Raw genomic sequence first — 27,755 nt, forward strand, 5'->3', positions numbered from 1 at the left:
CTGCTCGCTTTGGCTTCTTGTCTATGCGAACCAGAACTCGAGTCCGAATCCAAATCGGATTCCTAGTACCTAGTTGCTTAGTTCGTAGTCAAGTCTAGACATTATTACTAGTGTACCCGCCCGACCAACACTTAGTGAACAAATTGAATTTAAAGTGATACTGCCTTTGGAACAAGTTTTAAGATACCATTTCGAAAAGCAACAGATATCGTGCAACTGATTTATTTTAAGAAATTAACGTATAAGGTAACCAACTGTGAATAACTTTGAATTGTCTTATCAACAAGAGGTTCACTTATCTTAAAGCGCACATCTAATCAGCCATAGGCGTGCAATCTTTTATTTGTGATAAGATTCAAGTGCTTGTGCAATATTTGTCTTTATAGTGTAAGTGAATACATAGATATTAGTTGCAAACGCCGATATTTTGCCAACACCATGATACAGCCATTTGTTAAGTGAAAACTTTGTTTTTAACCACAAACACGTCTTTATTTATTTATAAAGCAAGAGCTCAATTAGAAACCTGCGCTGCTGGTAAGTTAGCTCCTACTTTGAATGAGTCATGACATACTTGTAGTATCTATCTCTAGTTAACCATTAAGTTGGTTTAACTCGTATATTCAGTTATTGGAGATAATTTCTAATTAAACTAAGGACAATCGACAGCATGCTTTTTAGTTCTCAAGCATTTTTTTTCTTATTGGTATTAATTTGAATCCATATAGAATAGTTGTTATTGTGGAAAATGAAATACCGCGCTTAAAATTAGGGTTTCCCCCGGTTCACTTTGATTTTCGATACACCCAGATATATTTATTAATTATCTATTTTATAGTAAATTGTGCTTTCTGTAACAAAATCTATATATTTACAAAAACTATCAAAACTCCCAGCAACACTTGGCTTAACCAAATTAGTATGTATATTATAGCTATCAATCGATAAAGTATGACACATCGTTAGCATTTGTAACTAAGATTTAAAAGAAATTATAAAAATTGGATTTGTTTAAATTCCTCAGCTTTCTGTTTCGTTTTTCTACTTCGTTTTAGTTATTAAATACTTCTTGCTACTTATTATTTAGACTTGTTGCTGCGGATTTTTTCGAAATTACATAAGGTTTTGTATTAAAATTGACTCTATTTGTAAACAATTTTTGGCGTACGCTTCTACGGTTAGTTCCATTTTCTGGAGGACTGTTTCGTTAGATGCAACCAATTTCAGTGCCAATTGCCTTCGCAAAGCCAATCAAGCATCGATTGTTATAATATTAACAATGATCACGTATGCATAGGCATAGGCATATGGTCACCCCCTTAAACAATTGAAATTATTATTGCTTGCCAAACGATTGTCATAGCTGGCCGTGACGTGATCGAGTTTAGAAACAGTTTTTGATCCGTTTTGTTTTTCGCACTCATTGTCAGACCCGTAGCTCTATGCCAAATTGTAATGCACCATTGGCTACAATTCCGACAACATACTCGTATATAGTATACTATATACATACGTATTTGTATAATTACAAGTGTCTATATGGAAACAGGTGCATGTGATTTTATAATTGCAGCGCTAATGATAAGCGTTCATGGAAATTTTCCGCTTTGTTAGTTTAGGAGACCAACAAAGTTCAAAAGCAAAAGTCAATGAAACAATTGCAAAAGCCAAAACCATACGAAAAGTTCATTTCACTTTCATAAAAAATGTTAGCTGTTTAGCAATGAACCCGCCACTTATTGGTGCTGCTACTCAGCTACTCAGACTATAAATACCACAAATAGTTGTCATTAAAAAAAGAGGCGAGCAGCGGCAGAGTCTCATAAATATTTCATTGTTCTTGTTAGCGCTGCAGGGGCGGGAGACGCGTGGAGACAGACAAGCAACATCTGCAGAATTCAATGCTGCTGCTGGTGCTGGTGCTGTGCAACAGTTGAAGTTGGCAAAGGCAGCATCAAGTTGCCATAACGAGGCAGGCAAGCTGTCTTTCTGTCCTGTCCTTCTATCCGCCCGACTGTCAGACCCTTAGCTGTCGCCTCTGGCAAACAATCGTCCAAAATAAAATGCAGAATATACGATTTTTATACATACATACTATATGTATTTTTTATAGCTGTCGCGCTCTTCTTCTTTTGTTGGAATTTTTACTTTATGGAGGCCATGTAATGTCATAAACTAAAAAGCAAGCACTTGGTCTAGTTGAAGAACAGTAAAAAATTTAAATGAGCTTAACAGAAATTAATTCTCGTTTCTTGCAGTGAGAAAAACTTAAATTTATTGAAGAAAATACATATACATAGGTACTATTATTCCGATTGCTTTTGAGCGTGTTTAGAGGCAATATGAAACAAAATGCAACTATAAATATTACAGCTTTAAGCATTCATTTAAATGAAATTTATAAATGAATTGAACAAACTTTAATTGCAAATTATTTGTAAATAATTTATTATAAGGGAAAGAGCAGCAACAAAATTTAGCGGTTAAAATAATAAAAATTCCCATGTCCATAGAACCTTTCGGATGCAGAGTAAAAAGCTTTAAAAATTAAATAAGAATAAAATATTTTATTTTTGTTTCATTTAAAATTGAATTTACTAGATCGAATAAACTTATCGAGAAGTTCATTGGGACCCTTAAATTAGCCAATGCACCAAATGGTGCAAAAAACTGAAATTCTGATAAAATTTAAAATAATAACAGTCCTATTCCCTAGTGTATAGCTTAACATACTATGCTATATCGGCAACCATTATTTTCTATGAAATAAATTTTCTGCATTTTGAATTATTTTATTATTATTCATCTTTCATCCATACAAAACTGTCTTTTTTTACCGAATTTTTCCAACAAGGTGCGAAAAGTGTTTTAGGCGCTGTGCTAATTAAAAGTAAAATTAAATTTATTTAGCAATATTCAATGAACATATGCAAAAAAACAATATTAGTACAAAGTTTTTTTTTTAAACATTATAAATGTTATGACTTGTGCAAGAAATAATCTGATATACAACTTCTTTCCACATTAATAATACAGTTGAACTCGCGCGTTTCCTGTTCGTGTGCACAGTAGCGCTGAAAATATTTAAATAGCCTTTTGTCATATATTAGCACTAATACAGCGTGTATGGTACATTAAGCAATTTACTCCACGTGTGTAAGCATTTCGTTGTAGACAGAATCAAGAATATTTTTGATTGTGTGCCGCGGCTGACTCACTCAAGAAAGCTACTATTTCCATGACAGCACATAAAAAACCAGATGTTAAGGCGAATGGCCAAATAGTAAATGTATTTAAATTAAATATATACTCAAGTATGTATGTATATCAATGTGCAAACTAACCGTATTATTAACTGCATTAGTAGGAATCACAAGAAATAATTGAATAATTGAAACGAACAAATGAGTCTTCAGCACCGCGATTACCGTTTATTGTCATGACCTATCAAATTTAAAATTATTTTACGTTAATAAATAATTGGTATATTATATAAACAAGCTTAACTTGAAAAGTATAAGAGTCTCTCCAAAGTCCAAGAATGTTTATATTATTATGACTTTTCGATAAGCATGAGTCTGGACCTGACGCCTATTATTCCAGGCCAGTCTGCACATAAATGTTCAGTAGGTATCAAGTGCTAATTGTTTCTCCGCACCTGCCGTCTGTAAATAAATACTTATGAACATACACACATACATTCACATGTAAGTATTAGTCACCAAAGTTCACCAAAGCCACTAAAGAGGCCGCAACGCACTGCGAATATTGAATGGCAATTTTACAGATACGCTCACGCTGCACACTCATACCATTACGCCAAGATACGATGTTTCAAAATTCATTCATAAATATCATTTTGTGGTTTTCCCATCAGGCCCGCCCGCGTCCCTTAGGCAGCGTGAAATTTCTCAGCGACAAAAGACGCGTCATGAGGGCAGGGCTCGTGCTTGAGAAACCGAACTGCAAATAATCAGACCTTTATAAGAAAACAAACTACAATTTTGAGAAACAACTCATTAACTAACGATAGCGTCGGTAGCCCGCGAAGCAGTTGACAGTAAACTGTAAATGAAATAAATGTCTAAAACTGTAAACAAAGCAGAAGATGAACTGACACTGCTACCAGACGGTGAAGCTGGACCGGCGTGTGACACATGCTGTTGTTTCCAAGAAATATCTGATTAGTCATAAGCTTGGCTTCATTGAGCGTAGCTTTTACTAAACGATTGGCATAAGCGGCAGGGGGCAGTAGTATGAGCGTAGCTAACATCTCATTTAAAGGGGTAACGTTTTTTTTTTGCTATTATTAGGTACTATTCCTATTACACTTTTTATTTAAAAAATGAAAGGCGATGCAGAATATGATGATTTTATTTGTAAAATGCCGGTAAAACATAAATGAAAAATTAACACAAATATTACTAATGCACTTCGCAAATAAATACAGAAATTAAATATATAAAAACACGTTACGAAACTTTTAAATATTTTGTATGGAAATAAATTAAAGGATATTTATGCCTCTTTACTACGTCATATATGTACATATAGTATAAAGACATTTCAAATGAACAAAGTCTATTCATACGACTGCGAGTACTTGTATGTATGGTGAAAATTGTTAGGCGTGGCTCCAAATTGTATTAAGACACGTCATAGAAAGCATTCGGAATCAAAATCTAATTATAAAAGCTCTTATAAAATAATTTTCTTAGAATATATTCATGCCGGCGAGTAAATAAAACGCTTATTAAAAGAATGAAGAAATAAACGGATGCTCGTTTCCCCGCTTCGCTACGCCCATGGACAGAAGAGACAATGGCACGGAATCCCCTCGTCTCTGTTAGCGCTCTGTTAATGCCAGCGAAGTGCGTGCGAGCTTTTAAACGGCAGTGCGAAAGCTCTTTGGTGATCAGCGAGCACTCGTCATTGTCAACGACGCTGTTGCCGATCAGTTTAAATTTGCGCGCTGCTCTGTGCGGTTGTGTTAGCGGCGAGCCAACTAACACGAAGTAGTATAAAATATTAACTTCAAGCAACCCAACGTTCAGTTAGAGCTATTGTTTTTATATTTCAACTACAACAGCAACAAAAATCAACGATAACAATATCTGTTTTCATCAAATTGCTTGCAAAGTGAAGAAATTCAGTTGCTTTCATAGCTTTCGAATTCGTGTAATTTATTTTGCGGAAATGCGTGTGTGCTGCCAGTAATTAGTGCAACTTTTCAGCGAGAGATAAAGAAAGGAGACAATACATACGAGTGAAGAATTTACACAACGAAATAAATAAACACACTACATGCATCAACACTGACAGGCACGCCCACGCTTGCGTATAATTTATTTACTAATTAATTAATTTGTAAGGCAGTTGAAGTGTTGCATGCACAGCAGCAGCAGAAGCGACAACAACACCAAGTGACGACAGCCACAAAGAGAGCAGCTAACCCAACCAACGACACAAAGTACGCGGCGCGCAATAGTTCATTGATCTGACTCTGCCTCTGGCTCTGCATATCGATCTGTCACTGTGTGTCTGTTTGTGTGCTACATGTGTATGTGTGTGTTGCAACAGTCTGCCCAGCAATAATTGCATACAACATACAACCTCTTCTAATATCATGTAAGCATCTCTTTCCCATTTTATGTTATTTAAAAGAAAAAGTTCTTTAAATACAAATGACTTGGCATTACTAAATCATTTCTTAATCCAAATTTCAACAGCACTATAAAGAAAGCTTAGTCAAAAAAATATTACCTAAATCCGAAGAAACTCAAGCAGATAACTGTACTAGAAACATTTAACTTGAGATTTTGGCACACTCCCTCATATGTATGTACGCATTAGAGGGCGATATACAGTATTCGTATATTGCAAGCAGCCGTATTTACTAAGGAATCGCAAACAATACCAGACACGTAGTTCACTTTAAAGTGTACTTATGCTTGTATGTGTGTGCTCTACTCATTAATCATACAAGTATGTATAAACTTTTGGGCGACTTACATATCTCTAAGGTCAAGTTCTATACCAATAAATTTATTTATTCTTTCGTTCGCCCATCAAAGCCCATTACATGACCAGTTCGGCAATTGGGTAATTCAAAGCATACATATAAGGGTACCATAACCATATCTTATCTGGAATGAGTGTACACGTATATTCAAGAACATGCACTCGAAATACTCGAGCATTGTGATAAGATGGCATACCGAAGTCAAACCCAATACACAGTGATTGGGTCGAGCCTATTGTGCAATCTTATACTTTTATTCGGGGGAGAAAATAAACACAATGTTCCAAAGTTTAAAACAACGCACCCATCTAGTATGCCGGCTAACCAGCCAAAACTGGTTAGCATTTGCATTTTGCGAGCATCGAATTTTTTATTAATTACGCATAAAAAGGTAGCTTTTACTGGTATACTGACCACTTTTGAATGACAATTCGCTGAGCGTTTTTGAGTTTTTTGAAAAGATAAAATATTTTTATTTTCGTTACACATACATAAATGAATCATTTTTAGTTGGAAATGAAATTTTATTGTAGAGTATTTACAGCACGGCTGACCAGGCATTTCGGCTGCTTCTTTTTCTTGGCGGCATGACGTCAAAGCCTTATGAGTACAACTTATGACTATAACATTTGTTTGCACTTTTATCAAAGCAAACCCGTTTGACAACAATTAAATATTTAGAATATTTAGCCAAAAATATTTATACACGTTTATTATAAATTTCTTCTTATCATGACCAAACTGAAAACTCTCTACTCTACTGTAGTAAATATTCCATTATGACCCACTTCGGCACACACAAATATTACGTATACGAGCACCCTCATAAAATGGGGCAACAGCAAGCACCTTATACCGACATAATGCAACTTCTATTGATTATTTGGCAAACAGTTTTGAGCCCGTCCTGCCGTCCTGCCCGAAGAAAATGCGTATTGATTAAACAAGAAAGAAAGCCTGCATTGTTATAGCGACTTGTGCCAGTTATACAACCTACTGCTACATACGAGTATGTTTGACATTATTAACCAACAACGATGACAGCTGGCAGAAATTAACCTTAAACTGCCCGGAGTCGACCTTCAACCCGCTAGATAATTGCCCAAATTATTTATGGGATTTATAAATTGTGCAGCAAACAAACAACACGTTGTCAAAGGTGTGTGCGCGCTGATAATGATAATGAGTGTGTTCGAGTAAACAATTCAAAAACAAAAAACAAAACGGAAAAATCGCAAGCCCAAAGCAAATTGAAATGAAATGGATGAATGACAGTCATAGATGAAATTATCAGACACATTAACTGTGCCACCAAAACACTACATAAAACATACACTTGTATGTTTATTCTAAGTAGTTTAAATACTAAATAATAAAATTGTGTCAACAACATGGACAAACGTAGAAAATCCCCAACGATTAGTCAACTAAAAAAATAAGAATAAATAAAATAAAACAATACATGGGCAACAATGCAAAAGCAAAAGTAAAATGAAGACTTACGCATATCATAAGCAAATATTTTTGGCGCACCCTGACTCTTCTGTTTTTTTTTTGTTGTCGCGGGCGTTGAAAACTGCGCTCAACATGTCGTATACTTAATATTATTTATCGCACTTTGCTGATGTCACGACTGCAACAACAAAGACTAGCCATTTCTTAGCCTTTGGCAAACAATCTGCACTGATAACACAAATGAGTGATAAGGCCATAAGCCACCCGCCTAATAAGCCATTAAATACACATTTTAAACAAACAAACTAAGCAGCCTTATAAGTTAAATGAACTTGGCAATATGTGTAGCTACTAGAAAGGCGCATCTAATAGAGGGCCATTAAATGTTATTTTTAGCCACAAATATCACAAGTCAACACACAAATACTGTCCTGCTACCATCTTTAAAATGTCAGACTAAAACCTAATTATAGTCTAAATATAAAGCAACCACATTTTACATGTTACTCATATTACGTATACGTGTATGTATAATGCACACAAATCCGACAAAGACAACGCGTTGCCAGGCACATGACTGCAATCTGCCGTGGCAACAAATGCCGGTATATTGCACGTCATGTTGTAGTATACACAACAAAGTGGCTGCCACAACTATTTTTACTACGCTTTACTACACAATAACACTTGAAATACTACGATGTTGGGGGCCCTGCTATTTTGCATAGCGCCACACGACGCCGTCACTTCCGTTGTGCTCCATTTCAAGAGCCGCCTCCAAGTGCCTTGTCCTCTTTAAAGCCATAAATACGCGTCTACTTTCAACCTGTTGGCATTTGTGAATCGCTGCAACTTCCGTTAGCCATTATCCGTAAGCTGTTCTCGCTTTGTTAGCTGCCCTTTGCACTTGTACTTGGCCAATTGGCCTGCTTTTGTTATTGTTTTTCCTTTCTTCACTTGATGAAATATTAATTCGTATTTGGCATTATTATTCTACCGATATTTGCAGAAACTAAGGTCTGAGACGTAGCTGTTGTTATTCAATTATAAGGCTTGAAGTTCAAAGTGCGCCATAGAACGTGTGCATGTGGAACTCTACATGACAATTATAGAAGCAGCATCAGCGATAATACAACGCTCAAATTATTCACAACAACAACAAACGACTACAACAGCAACTATGCAACTAAACTGCTACAAAATGTCCACCCGCCAAAGCTCAGTGTTCATAGTCTTAGGCATAATGCTGATCATCATTGTGGCCGCCAACAGCGCTCCAGTCTCCACAACGACACAGGCAGAGGTAAGTTGAATTCAAAAATAAAATGCATATCAATGAAAAAATAAAATGAATATCAAATCTACAAAATGAAACATAATTTTACCCGTTCGAGTGCAAGGAACTTGTTTTGGGGCGAAATAAAACTTATGTAAATTATTCAGGCGGCAGTTTATAAATTCCAATTGAATTCAACTACACGTAGTACATAAAACATGCGGCGTTAATAAATAAAAATTTTCCATGCTATTAATCAGAAAATTGCCACAATGAGCATCAACGGTAGCCGCCGTGTATAATTTAACAACGAAAAAATAACGTTTTTGCTTGTTTATCAAATGCAATTAAATGCAATTTACAAATGTAAAGCATGCAATCGTCTAAAGGACGGAGGGCGGTCATGCGAGTGAGGAGCAAGGTGTTAGCACAAAACAAAACGCCAGCCATGATGACAATTAAAAGAACTTAACGCGTCCCAAGCACGTCACACACAGATACATACTTCCATACAGGAAAACATTCATTCTTATATGATCTTTAAGGTGGAAGGCTAGCAATTAGACGGAAACTACGTAATAGGTTACGTATTTCTCACATTTCTCGTCAAATATTTCAATAAGGAAAACAGGTTTTTTCTATATCAAAACAGATAGTACTAACTTTTACTAAATTATTAAATCTGTACAAATTTGTAGAATCAAGAACCAAGCATACTAAGTTCTTTCTTACTATAAAGCCTCCTGGAGTTGTCTTGGATAGTCTTAGACCAAGCCAGTACTCCCATATGAGGCTATTTTCCATATTAGCAGGATGATTGTTAATGTTTGGTGGACTTCTTTTTCTGATAAATAATCTTATATCCATTAATAGCTTATTGACAGTGTTCTTAATTTATTTTTCACATACAGTGTATTCAGTTTAGTCGAAATATCCCCAAAAAAATTCAATAAATAAATAAAATTTAAATATTTAGCAAAATATTTTCTCAAGTGTAGACACATACTTGTACATATCACAAGTTTAAATTTTTTTACTTATTAGTGCCTGTACTGCCCGACAAAGCCAGACAGAACGACTCACGAGCAACGCAAGCTTGTCTTGCTGGCTATGTTGTATGAATCATCCGTTCAATATATATGTAAATTGAGTAGGTGTATGTACAAGTATATGTAAGTGCGTATGGAAGAACGCTATAGTGAGGAAAGAAAAAACAAAAACTAGGCGCGGTAGATTGACTCGAACGAAAAAGTTGGCTAGTCGATCTTTGCCTTGAATGACCTCAAGTGACAATTAGGCTTGCATGCAACTGCATTAATGCCTCTTTGTTGCTTTATCTGGCCAAGTAAATAACTGAAACACGACAAACCAACAGCCCAGCCAAGCATGCATGCACATACATCAATACATGTATATATAGCATATATATTTATATATTTGTGCAATACGAATTTAGCCATTAAAAGTTTATACTTCCGATTTGCATGACAAACGTGTCAGGCGTGCGGCCACAACTCGACTAACATTTTGCCACCAATTTCTGGCATTCGGGCTATCTATCGTGAATGTTGGCCTTTTATACTTATTACCTTAAATAATAGCGCATTTTACACGATATACACATGTTAGTATTTATCGTAAAACCGATAAAACAGGCTCACGCTCATTGCATGTCATTCTGTTGTTTGGGAGCCGAAGTCTCGACCAACACTCGCATTCAAATCACATGTACTTGCACATGCGTTTTGGCCTTAGCCTTAAGCTTGGTGTTTTTTTTTTTTTTTTTTTTTGAGCCGATAACCATGCATACAGCACACTAATATCTGTATGCCACACAAGAGCGCGAACATGCAATTTTTAATTGCTGTAGGGTACCGAATATATGTATTTGTATATACAAGTAAGTATGAGTGTTGACGTTCATGACATTGGAACTCTTGCATGACATTTATTGCATGCTCATTGCGTTTTTGCTTTAAACGGTTGCTGCCGAATGTCCACACAATCGAAAGAACAAATCATTGAACTCACTCGAAACTCGAAAATCAGCAACCCAAGCTCTTGAGAACCATTTTAAACAAATATTCAAGATTTACAAAAAAAGAATACAAGAGCTAAGAAAAGGACGTAAAACAATTTATTAATTTAACTAATTGTGAGGTCTAAAATTGATTGAAGACTTGTACAATATAAAATTGAATTTTGACACCGGCAAAAAGCTGGTACTGCTAAGTAAAGATCTAAAAGATTAAACAAATTTACATTTCACAAACAAGTATTGATACAATTTTTATGGTTGATGTAATTTCGATTAAAAGCCTCAAGAATATAATGCTTGCTTTTATTTTATTTGTAACCAAATAAACTACAAGTAGAATGAATCAACTCCAATGAAGATGTCAACACAGTTTTAGTAGAAACTAATAGACAAATGAAAGAGAAGTGGTCTAAAGTGCTGAAATGCCGGGCTTAGCACAGCTGAAAAGATTCTTCAAAATGCCGATTAAGTCGTTTATTTCTCTGAGCAAATTATATGAGATTACATGCAATTGTTTGGCTAATTGATGTCATGCATAGTTTATTTGACACTTGCAAACAATTAATTTCCTATCGTTTTCATTAAGTCGCTGAGCCGCACGTGACTATCGCTGTCATCAGTGGACTGAGCCCCAAAGCCAGCTCTGTGTTGTGGGGGATTTGTGCAACAATCATGAGGCAGCGAAGCTGATTAGCCGGACAGGCTTGCAGGTTGCCACCGACAAGGCTGTCACGTTTGCCTGGCTGCTCAATACAAAGTGTTTTCTCTTGTTGAGATTGCAATCTGCATAAATTAATAATTAAACGAATAAATGTATGGTATTGTATACACAAAGTGGCACACAAAAGTGTAGGAGCATTCATCTCTGAGTGCATATTCAGCACATAGGCAGCAGATCCGAGACAATAGCATTCATATTTACCCGTACATCAACTGTCTCAGCTGCGACCGAAACAAATTACTGCCACACTTTGCACATTACACGCACGCAGTGATTCGATGAGTCCCAATTGTTTCGGTTTTTGTTGTTGCTGCTTTGTTTTCACTCTACTTTTTCGCTAGAACACGCGCCAGTCATTTAATTTCCTGCATGGCCATTTACATTCTACTACGGCACATGTAAACACAAAAAAATACAGTCGATTCTTACTCTTGAAGCATTGGTCACCATTTCGCCAGGTTGTCAGTTTGTCAACTCGCCAGTTCGTCAGTTCCGTACGCATGAGCGCGTGTCTAGAACAAATTGACGAAATACAAAAAAAAAAACCTCAACGCTTTACGTAACTTTGCGTTTTGTTTGGATTTAGTTTTTGTTTTGACTGATTTAACTAATTGATATGTTGATCGCGCATCGTGTTGCCATTTTTTGTTGCTTTTGCTTTTTAGCAATAACTTGGCCTGGGCCTGTTGACTGACGACTGCGCATGATCGCAACTCTCAGTCTACACATATAGTATGTATAGATTTTTTTTTACTTGGCCAGTCGCCCAACAACAGAGTACGACTACGATTAGTCGCACTTGCCCGTGCGTCCCATGTTTGTCTCAATTCAATGTCAGGCCAGTGCCTTTTGTTGCCTCTAATTCGTTCTAAGCAACGTTGAGGGTCTTTCTGCTCTCCATACAGTAGTTAGCCATTGTCATAAATTTGCTTAACATTGCAACAAAATATTCATATGCATGTGTGGCGTGTAGCGTGCAGCGGGAGGTGGAAGAGTCGCTTGGGAGGGGGAGAGGTGTGGCGACTCGGACCACACTTGTGAAATCGTGTGCATTGGCTGTTCAATTTATCAGAATGTATAATTGATTGTTCTATTGAATCCATCATTTCGCTTTGCTTTTAAGAATTTCAATGAAGTTTTTCTATTCGATACATTTGCTATTTTTCCACACGAATTAATGTCACAACATTAATGCCAAACAGACAGAATTTAACGAAATGTTTCGTTTACTAATACACCTTTTGGACGTTAAACGTGTCAGCACAACTCTCCTATGTACGACATCATTAATTTGCATTTCCAATTCGACAAAATTAGTCAAGTGTAATATTAAAGTGAATTATGCAATTTATGCCATTTATTTGGAATAACTATAAAATTTTTATAGCTGCACATTAAATAAATGATTAAACACACTTCAACAGTAAATCGAACTCCTTTTTAATTCGTTTAATGGTAAGAATGGGAATTCTTACCGAAATACTATGCTGATAATGCTTTAAATGATTTAATATAGCAATAATGTAAACAACAGTAGAATGGTGTGTCTTTGGTTGAATTGAGTTAAGAAAGCACTGTTAATAGGTAATATTTGCCTCACTTAATGCTTAATGTAGCTGGGCTCTGATAAATTGCTGATAAATAGAATACCCAAACAATCGTTCTACAACTCATATACACAGTTGAAAGGAACGTGCAGTCGAGGTTAATAATACAATTAAGTCGTACTTTCTTCACATGAATATGCCAAGCACTAACGATGACAAACATTGAATTTATTTAGAGGTTATGCAAAGCAACTTCCGGCTGTCTTACAGTTAAAACAAATGACTATTATTGCTGTTTGATAATATCGGGCACACGACACGCATATATCACATTCTCCAAATACAAAGGATCGACTCACATACAAATTATGAGTATTATGCAGCACAAAGCCTCACCACACAACTAAATGACTCATGGGCATTGCACTTTTATGTGTGACATTAGGCTGCGAACTTGTGCACCTTCGTATCGGCAAAGTGTCAATAAATAATGCTTGTGGCGTCATATGTGGCGTATACGCGATGTTCACAGAACGTATCTGTTTTGCATATGCATATGGCATCAGATAAGTGCGCTGTCAAAGGTTAATTATCATTCATTGGAATGAGCGATAGAAGCTGTTAGTTTTTTCTTCTACAAATTAAATGGAAGGCCCAGAGTCTGCGATGACGTGTGAATGGAATAGTATGTGGGTTCTTCTTGTTAACTTCAGAAATTAAAATGCATGAAAAGCCCGCAATTGGTGCAAAGCCCTCATCTTACAGCCCCCCATATACGTGTACATACTTATATTGTATGACGTCTTGAGCTAATTATAATAAAGTTCTTGCTGTGAGCTTAAAACCCAAGTAAAGTTGGCTCATAGCGTGCGTCACGCAGTCCCTTTCAATACCCCAATTTATCAGGTTTTGTTGGCCAACTAATCAATATATTCGCACAACAAGTGCTCGTGCAGAGCCTCAATAAGCGATGACTTATGGCGTCTGAATTGTTTGCACAATTCATTTTTTGATTGATTAGACACGCTGTGTACACCCCAAGCTCATTTTGAATGGCACACACATGACCTTCACGCTCGAAATGCTAACAAAGGATGCCATTGTGCGTGTGTATTGGTGTGTGTATGTTAAAAAAAATAGGGAAAGCTTGGCAACAACCTTGCCATTTTCTACGGCACGTATGCCAGAGGTGCACACAAAAAATAGAAAATCTAAATAATCGTATGAATGCAACATCCTTTTTCAGCCACCCATAAGGTCAGCATGCCCATAAAAACAAAAGTGGAGAAAAAATAACAAAATCCTTTTGTTTTTCTATGCGCAAAATTGCACTGAGCGTGCTAAACACTTTGTTATCTTTGTATCTCAAGCTTATTTATCGCACGTGCATAGCGGCGGGGAAAAAAGGCAAATAAAAAACCGTCAGCAACAGCAAAAACAATAAGGCTGAGTCGCCATTAATTTGCCACAAGACACCTTCAAGTGGAAATGTCAAATATATTATTGGTATTTCCGCCTTCTCACTGAATAGAATGTCAAGTGTAAAGCCTGAGCCCTACAGTACACGCCCTAATGAGTAGAACTCCACCTACCTACTCCACCTTCCTCCACCATCTAAATCACTATATTACACAACGCCTTTTAGGCCATTTGTGCTGCTGACACACTTTAGAGGTACGGCCCAGTTATACAAAGCCAGTTTATTAGTCAAAGAAATGCAGTTGGTAACGCAAAAGTAGGCGCTTTGATTTGATGCCGTTCACAAACCCATTCCAAAGCAAATAATGATGTAATAAGAAAAAAACACAAACTAAAAAAAGCAGGCGAAATGGCAAACAGCTGAGGCACCAAACGAGTTAAGCTTGTTTAAACAAACTGCCGCTGTCAGTTAGTAAGTAGTTGGTTCATTGGTTTGTTGGTTTGTTTCTTATACCCTTCTTCACAAGAGGCTATTAGGTACGATTAAAAAAAAAACTATTAAATGCAGAAAAGGATGCAGCTTATAGACATTTCTATAAATATAGTCATTGTCCTTCTTCGCAGGAAACTTTTGAGAAATTAAGCCGGATAAAAGAAATTATAATTAAACATAAGCTTTTTCGTTCTTAAAAATTTAGTGTCTTGTTAATTTGCACAGTGAAAAAAGAATCAATAAGAGAATGTTATTTCAATTCGTTTTTATTATTTTATTTAAAGTTAGTTGCAAATCGTGGTTGGCCCAGTGCTTTTGTTTTATCATTATTATAATAACTTTCTAGTTTGTACAAGGCCCGAAGGCCCCAGGGCCCCAGTCATATTCACAAAGCATATTTGCACAATTCTAATTGCCGCAAGCCTCTGCAGTTACGTAGGCAGGCGCGTGTGCATTTCTGTACATATTTGTAAAACAAACTTTTGGCTTTAATGAAATATATACATACCTTTTGATACCTGAAACATCAGTGTGAAATGTCATTGAACCGCGGCTGGGTGACCCAAATAAAAATGTTGAGCGCTTAGCACGCAGCCCTTGTACAAACACAATTTTCTCATCAATTTCCGGTCAAGTAAAATGTGTAAAAAGCAAACTAAGCTAACACTTTGCGCTGGTTTATAATTTATGCATGCCCTAGTCTCGCTCGTCCGGAAATATACAAAGTACAACCATCGTTGCCCACTAGTTACTGGACAGCCACTTAGAAGGGTCAAGCACGCCAATTGCGGACTAAAAATTTGAACAAGGTTCAATGACTTGGCGCTTATTTTGGGCTGAGCACGCCAATTACATATTATTTACATTAACTAATAATACAGCACTTGAAATTAAATTACAGGCTTAATTCAAAGCAAATCTATGACGCAGCTGGCGTTCTGTTAGCTTTTGAATTAAGATTCCATTGAATACGTACGTGTATTTTGTTTGCCAACATTTCCTAACTAAGAACCAAAGTTGAAGGTTAAACCAACTGACTACAGCAATTTCCCATAGCATACTTTACTGCTTAAGACGCAGGCACACACACACACACACACACACACATAGAGGCTCGCACGCAGACACGACATGCATGCTAAGCAATTTTTTTCCCACAAATTTTTCACACTTTTATTCATTTTGTTTAACGTTAGCTCGACTTTGCAATGCAGAAGAAGACTGTTAAGACTTTTCCTACTTTTTCAAACTTGCCGCCCGAGCACACAAGTTCAACGTCTACGGGCTAGAGCCCGGTGCCTAGGCTGACAACGTCAACTGTGGAGGACGCAAAAGTAAATTTGCACGGCACAGTCGAATAGGCAGGCAGGTGGGCCGGCAAAGCGCCGCAAAGTAGGCAAAGAGGTCAACTGGCGCAGATAAACAAACTGCGCCATTGAAAGTGCCCAACAACAACAGCAACAGCAACAACAACAAAACAGAAACACCAACACACCAACAACAAAAACGGTAGTCTTTCTGAAAATAGTAGCAGCAGCTGCTACAAGACAAACTCAAGCAAATGGCATTTTAAAGTGCTTTGGCAAATGGATGAAGCAATGCGCCCAAGTTGTTGACATTTTTTTGTTGAGCAGCCAAAAAGACGACGCTCTGGCGGCATTTGGGCAACATATTCGTAAAAAATGTGCACCATTTGCATTTTAACATTGAATTTGAAGCATTTCTTATTCCTTTTTGTTGGGTTTACACATCATGCATATTAGCGCATACATCCTAGCAGACAACAAATGCACTCAAGAACAGGCGCTACAAAGAAAATAAAGTATATAAAGGTCACTCTTTTTGATAATTAAATGGCCATGGACTTTGCAAACCACCCTTGAATTTTGGCATCCCCATTTCCCCCTAATTTGTACTACTCTGATGCCAATTGAATTTAATTAGAACCAGATATTCCCTCTTCTCTTATTACAGTTAATCTACATAATAAATGTATAATCTTCATTATAAATGTATAATCTACATTATAAATACAATTTTATTAAGCAAGCTTATTTGATAAACTAGATAAAAAAAAAGGTAAAAAGTAGTTGTTACTAAGGTAGTGCCATATGGTTTCATGTTCAACATTTCTTGAATTGGCTGTGTAGTCATTTTACCGTCTCAAAAATTAGAATTGATAGTATTGCATTTAAAACCTTAATTAGAACCAGATATTCCCTCTTCTCTTATTACAGTTAATGTACATAATAAATGTATAATCTTCATTATAAATATTTGATAAATATTTGATAAATAAACTATGTAGATAAAAAAAAGGTAAAAAGTAGTTGTTACTAAGGTAGTGCCACATGGTTTCATGTTCAACATTTCTTGAATTGGCTGTATTGTCACTTTACCGTCTCAAAAATTAGAATTGATAGTATTGCATTCAAAACCTTCCCGGATTCAAAATTAGGAAACACTTCTTTGCAAATATTACTTCCTAGCTATTTCCTTCTTTTTATCAAAGAACAACTCTACAACTTTTTGCACAATGTCAACAAATAAATTAAATTAAATGGCTTAGAAAAGTAATTTGAATTTGAAGAAATCCCAATTCAGTTAACTTTGAATTTGAAACATTTAATGGAGGCAGCTTATTGTAATTGCGTGTATTAAACATATGTACATACTTGTATTCAGTCAGTAACAAGTATGTCCGTGTATGCTTGCCAATTTGTGTCAATGTCCATTTACATTGTAGTCCCATAAATTGAAATGCAATTTCAACGCCCTCTCAAACGTGACATAGATTCGAGCATTTTCATGAACTAACATATATGTAGGTTCATTGTTCTTGTTGTTTTGTCTTTTTTAATATTACTTTAGAAGCATTGACCGCGCCGTGCAATTCATCACATATGTATGGCAATTTGTATATAATTTCTACAATTTGTACACTGTGTTCGGTGGTAATAGAATGAAGCAAAATACACGGTGAGTTGCAGCAATTTCGAATGCAACTAATCGCATGCAAATGCGCTTACACTTACACGCTTATAGTCGTGGCTAACAAATCGATACACTGACAGACATTTGATAAAGCATTGCAATGTGTGATTGATTTTGAAAGCATGTTCATGAAAGCTGCATAAATCATTAGCTGTGGAATTTGTCGAATTTGGCAGATCACAGTTTACTCAATAACTGTCCAAAATTGCAGATATGTATGCAGTATGTGCCTGTGTATGTAGTATGTGCCCGAAACAATTTCCGCCGTACACTTCCGTTCAAATATGGCGTGTATCATCGTGGCCATTTTGTGACGCATTTTAAGTTTTTAGGCTACGTAATCAAAAGTAAATAAAATTAAAGAAAAAAAGGAAAACGGGAACCAAAATTCGTACGAATCGCACGAAATGAGTCAGCCGTCATAGTGGTGGTCAAACGATAAGGTGCATATAAGCTATTAATACTTATACTTGTGTGTTCTATACAACTGGGGTTTGGTGCCAATGAATGAATGCGCTATCTTATCTGCTGTAAAGCTCTTTAAGAAAACATAACAGATATTCGTAAATAGTAGATACGCGAGTAGTGTATGGCATATTGTTGTCAAGGCCTTTATGTTAGGAACAGTGCATTATATTTGTTTGCTGATAGCCGCTGGCTTATCAGCACTTCAAAGGCTGCAAAATTCAGGTTTTGACAATAAACTTCGTGTTGACTCTCTACACGTAGCCATAGCCATTATTATTATGGCACTGTCATGCGATTTATTATAGCTCGCCAATAAAAACACATTCATCATGGGTACGTCACGTTTCATTTAACATTTTTGCTTTTAGCGAAGTCCTCTGTCTAAAATTAATTGCAGCGTTTAATGCTAATATAAATATATACCTACTAGTAATAATTATGCAAATGTGCATGCCTGCCAACGGCATTTGTTCTGTTCCCACGAGCTGCTCCTCATTTAATTTCCATATATTTTGAAAAGCAACAATTATGCTAATATCATATATGGATTAAACACATAAAACTAACACTGGCCTCTAAAACTCTGAGGGAACATTTCAAATGCACAAGTTTCTTTCAAAAAATGGAATTGTTTTGCAAATATTGCATACAAAACTGAAAGATAATTTAAGAGATATTCTCGAATGAAATGCAAATCAATTTGTAACCATTTGAATCCAAAATACCAAGTTCAAGCACTCTGAATAATAAAATATTTTGTTTCAATTCTAAACAATTTTGTAATTTCGCCCTTTGTTTATGTTTCAAAAATCACAAACTATTTCAAAAAATGTTGATAGGATATTTATATCCAATGAGAAAAGAATAAAATGGATATAAATAAATTAGTTTTTATTTAAAAGAGAAATTGTTTTATTTACTTTAAATTCAGTTTAAACATGTTTTTCAAAGCTCTATCTACTTTGTTATTAAATTGTTAAATCGAAATTCTTTGTATTGATCATTGCGACCGGTGAAAGATAGTTCAATAAAATAAAATAAAAGTAAATATTTATGATTTCCATACTGCCAGCATTAGCTAAAGATCAATAGCATTGCCAGCGAAAGTACAAGTGTTTATCTTGAATTTGTGCCATTTGGGAGCTTCAATATTGACCCCGACGAGGACACTCGCAATAAAGAAAGACTCAAACATGAATCAGCACCAACTCAGGCACTTCTCAACTAATAAAACAAAGTGCTGGAGCTCCTTGTGTTTTGCACAAATATTTGTGCCGTCCACATCTGTCACACACCACGACGACTGTCACTTGCCTGCATTGTAAACAACAATAACAACAACACAATGGAATGCCATCAAGCGCGTCAAGAGATTAATTTCGTTGTGTAATAATTCTGACAGAAATCAAAATAAATGCAAACTGTAAGCAAATAATTTGCATGCGGCTCTTTGTATATTCTGATTGTGTGTGCATGTGCATGTGTGTGTGTGTGTGTGTGTGTGTGTGTGTGTGGTGTGTGCATGTTTAAAGGAAAAGCAAAACAAAAGCCGAATAATTCGCGGCGGTCACTTCACTTACAAGTTCATTTACCTTTTTGCGGCCAAAGTCAAAGGCACATTCAACACCAACATTAACGGCCCAAGCCAAACCCCATCTGAAGCGTTTGTGACGGCGTCGGCCCACTGCCATCAGCTGTCCAGCAGGTAGCAGCGACGCATAACGACCGCACACGCCAACGCCAACGCCACCCAGTTTATTAGGCAAGACGGTAGATGAGCTACCGGCTGCGACTGCGACGCCGACGTCGACGCCAACGCTGATGGTAGCTGCGACTTCGCAGATATCCCATGTCGCGCATACTTATAATCAAAATATTTACTTCCTCACAAGCCGAATGGGAATGGAATAAAATTTAACAGCCGAACATTATGCGATTGAATATATGTACACACATATACATATATGTATAGAAATATATATGTACATATCTACTATATACATATGTATGTGTTTGTGTTGACAATATTTTTGAAATGCTCCTCTGCCCGGCACCGAAGACGCATTTAAATGTGCGACACATGACGCGTAAGCAGACGCACATGTTTTCCATGCCAAAAATGTATATGCCACATACATTTACATATGTATCTACGTATGTACTATATGTATGTATGTACATATGTACGAGTTTATAGGCAAACGCCTTGCATTGCCGAAACTTTGCAAACTAACTTTTACAGAACTTACCGTTTGCTGGTTTCTAAAAACTAAGCAATTGTGTAGATTTAATTAATTGTAAATAAAAGCAGAAAAACAAAGCATTTGCTTAGTTGCCAATTAAATGTTTACTTTGCTGCCAATTTGCCGTTGTAATTGCTGTTGCCTGTTATTTTTTCATCTGCTTTTATTTATACATACCGGTATATACTATATGCATACATATTTTTCGTGTATAACCGTAAAGCGCTGGTAACCTCGCATTGTTCAGATGCACTTCCTACACCACGTCGCACACTCAATGTTACGAGTAGTTAGTTATTTAATTACGCTTTGTTTAACTGCAACGTGTGCGTTACAATTTAATTAACTAGCATTGCTTTACATGCGTCCAGCTACAATAACAAAAACACAAATCGCATTAAAAATCAAAATGCCTTAATCGTTAGCTGACAGTTGCTTAACTTGACTCAAACTGAAATGCTTCCTTAACTGCCGCGAGAAAATCAATTCCCAATTTATTTTCACACCTCAGAACAAGTGCGAAAGCTTTGTTTCTATTTGATTCATCGAAATATTTCGTATATATTACGATTAACTGTATGCTTGAAACAAAAATAGAAATTAACTTCATGACTAACAAAACCATTGTAAATTGAGGGTTTATGTTAATCTCTTTAGCCCAAATTTTAGTGTAGTTTTTTAATTACAGTCAATATATATATAGTATATATATTATATCAATAAAACAGCTCTTTCACTTTTGTAAACAGAAATATACTTAATCTTATCAGTTTTGGGAAAACGAGCTGTGAAAATCGTCATTACCAATCAAATAAAGAACAAACAGTGTGTTTTCTATCCAATTAAACCTTCCCGAGTTCCTTGTTGCAGCCAACCTACATCCAAACTTTTGTAGTTCATGAACAAAATACGATTAGAATTTGACCAAACAATGAGATCGATGACATAATATTTTGTTTATATCTCCACATGCGCTGCACCTCTTTTTGCTCTGCTTCTACAACTTTTTTCTATGACAAAAAAAAATTATAAATTATTGCAAGAGTGTCGCTCATAAATTATGCAAGTCAAATAGTTTTTCAAGCGCGGCGATTTTATTTTTACACTAACACTCCGAGTGGCAAGTTGTGTGCATGGAAAATGTGACAAATGCCTGCCATGCGGCAGCTGTTGAAGGACAGCGACCGCGGCAGTGAGAATACAATGCAGTGACAACAAAAACAAGGGCTAATCTGATTGCCATAAATCAGACTACAGCTGTGTCAGGCAGTGGCAGTGGCAGTGGCGCACGCTATGCCGCATTTGTCATTGATCTTGTGTTTGGGGAAATTGCATCGAACATTTCTTATCTGAACAGTCACACAACCGCCCCTTTGTATCAGTCATTGAACCTGTTGTGCTGTCTGTCTATTCATTGCAGATATATCTGTCACAATTTGGCTATCTGCCCGCCTCAGCACGTAATCCCGCCAGCAGTGGGCTGCACGATCAGAAGACGTGGGTGAGCGCTATACAAGAGTTTCAGAGCTTTGCCGGTCTAAACATAACCGGTGAGCTGGATGAGGAGACCATGAAGCTGATGTCCCTGCCTCGTTGTGGTGTAAGGGATCGTGTGGGCACGGCCGATAGTCGCTCAAAGCGCTATGCTCTGCAAGGCAGTCGCTGGCGTGTCAAGAACCTCACCTATAAAATCTCCAAATACCCGAAGCGTTTGAAGCGCTCCGATGTTGACGCGGAAATCGCGCGTGCCTTTGCTGTATGGAGCGAGGACACAGATCTAACTTTCACCAGAAAAGCTGCCGGTCCGGTGCACATTGAGATCAAGTAAGAACGAGCATTATTTTAATTTGTATATTTTTATGTAACTCTGTGTATGGAACTCAATAGATTTGTGGAGAGCGAGCACGGCGATGGTGATGCTTTTGATGGTCAAGGTGGCACTTTGGCGCACGCTTTCTTCCCAGTCTTCGGCGGTGATGCTCATTTTGATGATGCCGAGCTGTGGACTATTGGCTCACCACGCGGCACGAATTTGTTCCAAGTGGCTGCTCATGAATTTGGTCACTCTCTGGGCCTATCGCACTCCGATCAGAGTTCAGCTTTGATGGCGCCATTCTATCGCGGCTTTGATCCTGTCTTCAGACTGGACGAGGACGATAAGGCGGCAATACAGTCGCTTTATGGGCGCAAGACCAACCAATACACGCCCACAAACGTTTACCCACCTAGCACACAGCGTCCCGCATTTACGCCGCCAAAGACACCTCTCGATGACACCATTTGCAAGGACTCCAAGGTGGACACAATGTTCACATCAGCACAGGGCGATACATATGCCTTCAAGGGCGACAAATACTACAAGCTCACAACCGATTCTGTGGAAGAGGGCTATCCCCAGCTTATCTCAAAGGGCTGGCCAGGCTTACCCAGTAAGTAGCGTTTACATTTTTCAGCTTCCGGGCACCAATCTCTAACTAATTACAAATATTTTGCAGGCAACATCGATGCAGCTTTCACCTACAAGAATGGAAAGACGTACTTCTTCAAGGGTACACAATACTGGCGGTACCAGGGCCGCCAAATGGATGGTGTCTATCCAAAGGAGATCAGCGAAGGTTTTACTGGCATACCAGACCATCTGGACGCGGCTATGGTATGGGGCGGCAATGGCAAGATCTACTTCTTCAAGGGCAGCAAATTCTGGCGTTTCGATCCGGCGAAGCGACCGCCCGTCAAGGCCAGTTATCCCAAGCCCATTTCCAACTGGGAGGGTGTACCCAACAATCTGGATGCAGCGCTCAAATACACGAATGGCTACACGTACTTCTTCAAGGGTGACAAATACTATCGCTTCCACGATGCTCGATTCGCGGTGAGTTAAAACTTAACTTCCAAGTAATTAGGATTTTCGTGACCCATTTGTATTTTTTTTTTTTTTGACCGCAGGTTGACTCAGCCGTACCACCCTTTCCCAGGCCAACAGCACACTGGTGGTTCGGCTGCAAGAACACGCCCTCGTCCACAGGTAATATTGTCGAAGACGAGGCGCTCGAATCTGAGCAGCGCTCGCAACTGCATGCCGATGATGGTAATGGTGATGTTGATTTGGAAGCAGGTGAGTGGGACCGACTCAGTGGTAGTTTTGTTTAACACCAGACAACGTACGAGTAGATGAATCTCAACGATGTATCAAAAATGAATTCTCAATATTTTGCTAATGCAAAAGAAAGACAAAAGACAAAAGCTTGAACAAAGTCAAAAAGATCTCTTAAGTAATGAGTTGTTCTTTGTGTTAATGAACAACAAAGCCCAATTTTTCTAAATTGACAATTTTGAAAATTGAATTTATAAATATGGTATGTTTAATTAAGTTTATTTGTATGTAGCAAAATCTATACTGAATGAAGTAAATGTATATGTTCTTTATTGACTATGGAAATAACGTTAAAAGATGAAAAATACATTTTTATTTTTATTAAAAAACAATCAAAAACTAATTCTTGACTTGTGTGTGTCCAATTTCTTCTCCCAATATTCGTAATATTCTACACTTTCTTGTCTTTGATTTTGTCCAAAATGCTATCGAATTTATTTGTGGTGTTTCACTTTAGTTTGTTTTTGTGTTCTCCAACTGCTTAGGTCACACTTTCTTTCAACACTACAACTTTTTTCACTTTATACTAAAATATATTTATCTTCTATAACAATTTGTAAGGGTTACTTTTTTATAATAATATTATCCTAACAGAGGTGTCGGATTTTTCATTTTTTATTAATTTTCCATTTAATAAAACTTTATCTTAATTTAAAAACAACTTGCATGTTATTTATTTTATTTATTTATGATTTTATGAAAAAAACCTTTAGTGTTAACAATAAAATAAATAAAATAATAATATTATTATTAATTTGCATGTAAATTTTAAAATGTCTCTGCCTCAATTGTTTTATATTTGGTTTGGTTTTTTTCTAACAAACTCAATTTAGCATACCATGTACTATAAAGTACTTATAAATATATACAAAAAATAAGTGCTTATTGTCAACTATTCGGTAAGAAAAACAAATATATATAGTTAACAACTGAAACAATAATTCAAAAACGAACTCGATTACAGTGCTTTACAAATATTAAAGAAAACAGGAAACTACTGGTAAACTGGTCAGTCGGTCCCACTAACCAAAAGCGCTTTGATTTACGACCCAATCCAAAGCAACAAACCATTCCATTATTAATATACATAGAAGGCAACACTGCATGTGCTTTATATTGCTTCATTTAACTATTAACAGGCTTTAACGCCCTAAATTACTAGTTGTTAGATGTTACTAATATTCAACTAAAATCTAAAAAAAAAAAAAAAAAAACACTGAACAAGAAACAACACTTGTCTCTTTTTATATGCAACACTATTACAATACTATTTGTTGAACACCACAATGATATAAAACCAAAATCATTATTTTCCCAATACTGAGTCTAATGCAATTCTCCACCCACCATATTGATTTAATTGTAGTTTTGAAAACTAAGTATTTATCTATCTATCTATTGTATTAATAATATTGTGTTATCCCCCACACCCCACCAAATTAATATCGTACCTGGTAGTTTATTAGATTGAAAACTCCCCACTTCCTGCGTAAAATGTTTCAGCAATTTGATGTTCTTTGGCACTCTATTCGTAAAATTTGTATCGATTTGTGGCACAAAATTAAATGGCTACAGATTTCGGATGCATGCTATCGTATATATTTATAAATAATGTTCAGCACCAACTTTTTGAAGGCTGTACCCAATTTGCATGATCCGTTCACATACTCTTACACATACTCACACACACACACACATACATACATTCCCGTGCATCGCACAACATACTATTTAAACCAATCACATCCACATTCACGCCCGTTATGAACCGTCAGTTTGAATATTTAACACTGCATGCACGTGCCTTTCCCATAACCGTTAAACTTACATACGAGCTGAATTTCAAATGTATTTGTCATGTACATATGTATTTCTTGCAGGCTTTAGAAGACGCGGATAAAACAGAACAATTAACACCAGACAAAACGATAAACGAACTCCAGCATTAATAAACTTATCGTACATGCATACACACATACATACATACATACATATGTACATGTGTCGACAGACACCTGATACGCGTATATCGATTATCGCATATCGCATTCTCGCTTAGAGAAATTCGAACACTTGCACAGTCGCTTCGCAAAGCTTTGGCTTCTAAGTGGGCTTGCCTAGTGCCTTTTTTAATTAACCAGCAGCAGCAATTGAACCTGTTTTTAATTAACGATTGTATATGCATACACCGTACGATATTTTTATGTGTAGATGTAGTAAATCTTTAACTGTATATACAAAAAAAAAAGAAAAAACGAAACAAACATGCATATATTCTAAACATTCTACTTGATCAAACTGATTATTAGCTTATTGTCGTAGTGTAGCGAAAATTATTTACGTTATAAGCTCGCACACGCCTACACATGCATATGCTGCTTAGTCAAAACCGCAACAAACTGCTTCAAAATTCATTTCATCCTGAGTTGTTATTTATGCAATATTTCATTTTTTTCTTAATATTTTTTCATTTCGCAATATGATGTGGACTTATATATATATGTATATGCCATCGTATGTGTATGTAAATGTCTGCCAAAAACGTAAACAATTCATATGTATACATATTCGAAAACATGTGCCTATGCAGTACCCCCAACTACGAATGGTGGTCTACTGCCCGGCTGGATGTGGGGCCTGACGAACAGGTTCTTTTAAGCAGATTTAAAGCATATGTCCCTCTGTACTGTCGATCAGTAAAATCAACTAATACCTTGTACTTGTACCAAACGCGAGCCCAGTATCGTGTGACCAGCATTAAGTTAACATTCGTCTATGTCTCTTTGAGTGATCTCTGTCTGAAATCGAGCCACAATATATACACATGCCACGCCTCAATCCTGCGCCGCTGCTGAACGCCATTCAAAAAATCGCCAAGCAAACAAAACAAAACGAAACATTTGCGCAAAAAGTGGAGAGTATGTTATTTCAATTATTTTGCTTATAATTTAAGATTTTTTTTAATTTATTCAATTAAGTTTAGTTTAATCTACAGCAATCCAATTGCTGGCTTTTTATTTGTTTTTACTTAAGGTACACATACATAGATATATGTATGCAGTACTACATTTTTAAGTCTATACATATTTACACATAAGCACAGTGCAGCTTCTGCCTGTTGATGTTTACAATTTTAAATATAACTATAATTATCTTCTTGTATACTTTATACTCTGATATTTTAATTATTTTACTAACTTCTCCCACGTTATATTGGTTTTTTTTTGTTTAAATTAAATAGCTGTCGGTGATCACCAAACAAATGATGACCCACCTGTACCCGAATTAGCAGGACGAACTGGATCTGGTGCCATGAGCCAACTGACAAGCAACTCAGCCGTGGGCGTGCTCTTCAGTACGCTACTTTTGTGCTGCATATCGAAATACATAGTTAGCTAAAAGAGCCCCAAAGTGCATTTTAATTTAGGACAAATCTGAACAATTTATATTCACACTTAACAGTCCAAGTAAAGTTTTTAAAATTTTACCACTCTGCAAATTCGGATTTTACGAAAATTACGAGCAAATATTTTTTAAAAACAATTGCGTAAGCAGGTGCCTTTGGTTGTTGTTGTGTACATAAACAAAACAAAATTAAACTAGACTTAACATTCCATATTCGAAACAAAATGCAAAAAAAAAAAAAAAATAATAACTTTATTGTCTTACGAATCAAAATTTCACTTTTAAATTTCGCCAGCCATATAAATACTATCGATTAAAACAAAAAATGATAAGCATATATAGTTTAGTTAAGATTTTCGACATACATACATGCATGTTATTGTTGTAGCACTACACAGTCATCAATGGCCCGTTAGTACATACATATCTATCTACATACAAATGTGGTATAATGATAATACAAACTATAGCTGTTATAAATGTATTGTTGGTTAAGTGAAATCGTACTTTAACTTTTGAT

The 27,755-nt window shown here is 36.4% G+C and overlaps 1 protein-coding gene across 5 annotated transcripts; it reads left to right on the forward strand.

Moving 5' to 3' along the window:
• Window positions 1–27,738, forward strand: LOC115626401 (matrix metalloproteinase-14). 5 transcript variants are annotated; one of them, XR_003995593.1, is made up of 8 exons: window positions 5,055–5,628; window positions 8,487–8,780; window positions 22,097–22,500; window positions 22,564–23,105; window positions 23,172–23,548; window positions 23,623–23,701; window positions 26,421–26,748; window positions 27,072–27,175. XR_003995593.1 is itself a non-coding variant. In XM_030521775.1 (7 exons), exons 2-7 carry the CDS (start codon window positions 8,577–8,579, stop codon window positions 27,227–27,229), a joined length of 1,854 nt encoding a protein of 617 aa, XP_030377635.1. In that variant the 5' UTR covers window positions 1–246; window positions 8,487–8,576; the 3' UTR covers window positions 27,230–27,738. The 5 variants fall into 5 exon arrangements, 4 of the variants coding, with proteins under 4 accessions (XP_030377635.1, XP_030377627.1, XP_030377643.1 ...); XM_030521775.1 differs by lacking the exons at window positions 5,055–5,628; window positions 26,421–26,748 and adding an exon at window positions 1–246 and having other exon boundaries at window positions 23,623–23,791; window positions 27,072–27,738; XM_030521767.1 differs by lacking the exon at window positions 26,421–26,748 and having other exon boundaries at window positions 23,623–23,791; window positions 27,072–27,738.
• Window positions 27,739–27,755: the final 17 nt, after the last annotated feature.

This window comes from Scaptodrosophila lebanonensis, unplaced genomic scaffold (genome assembly GCF_003285725.1).
Source record: "Scaptodrosophila lebanonensis strain 11010-0011.00,11010-0021.00 unplaced genomic scaffold, SlebRS2 tig00000001-arrow-pilon, whole genome shotgun sequence".
NCBI lineage: Eukaryota > Metazoa > Arthropoda > Insecta > Diptera > Drosophilidae > Scaptodrosophila > Scaptodrosophila lebanonensis.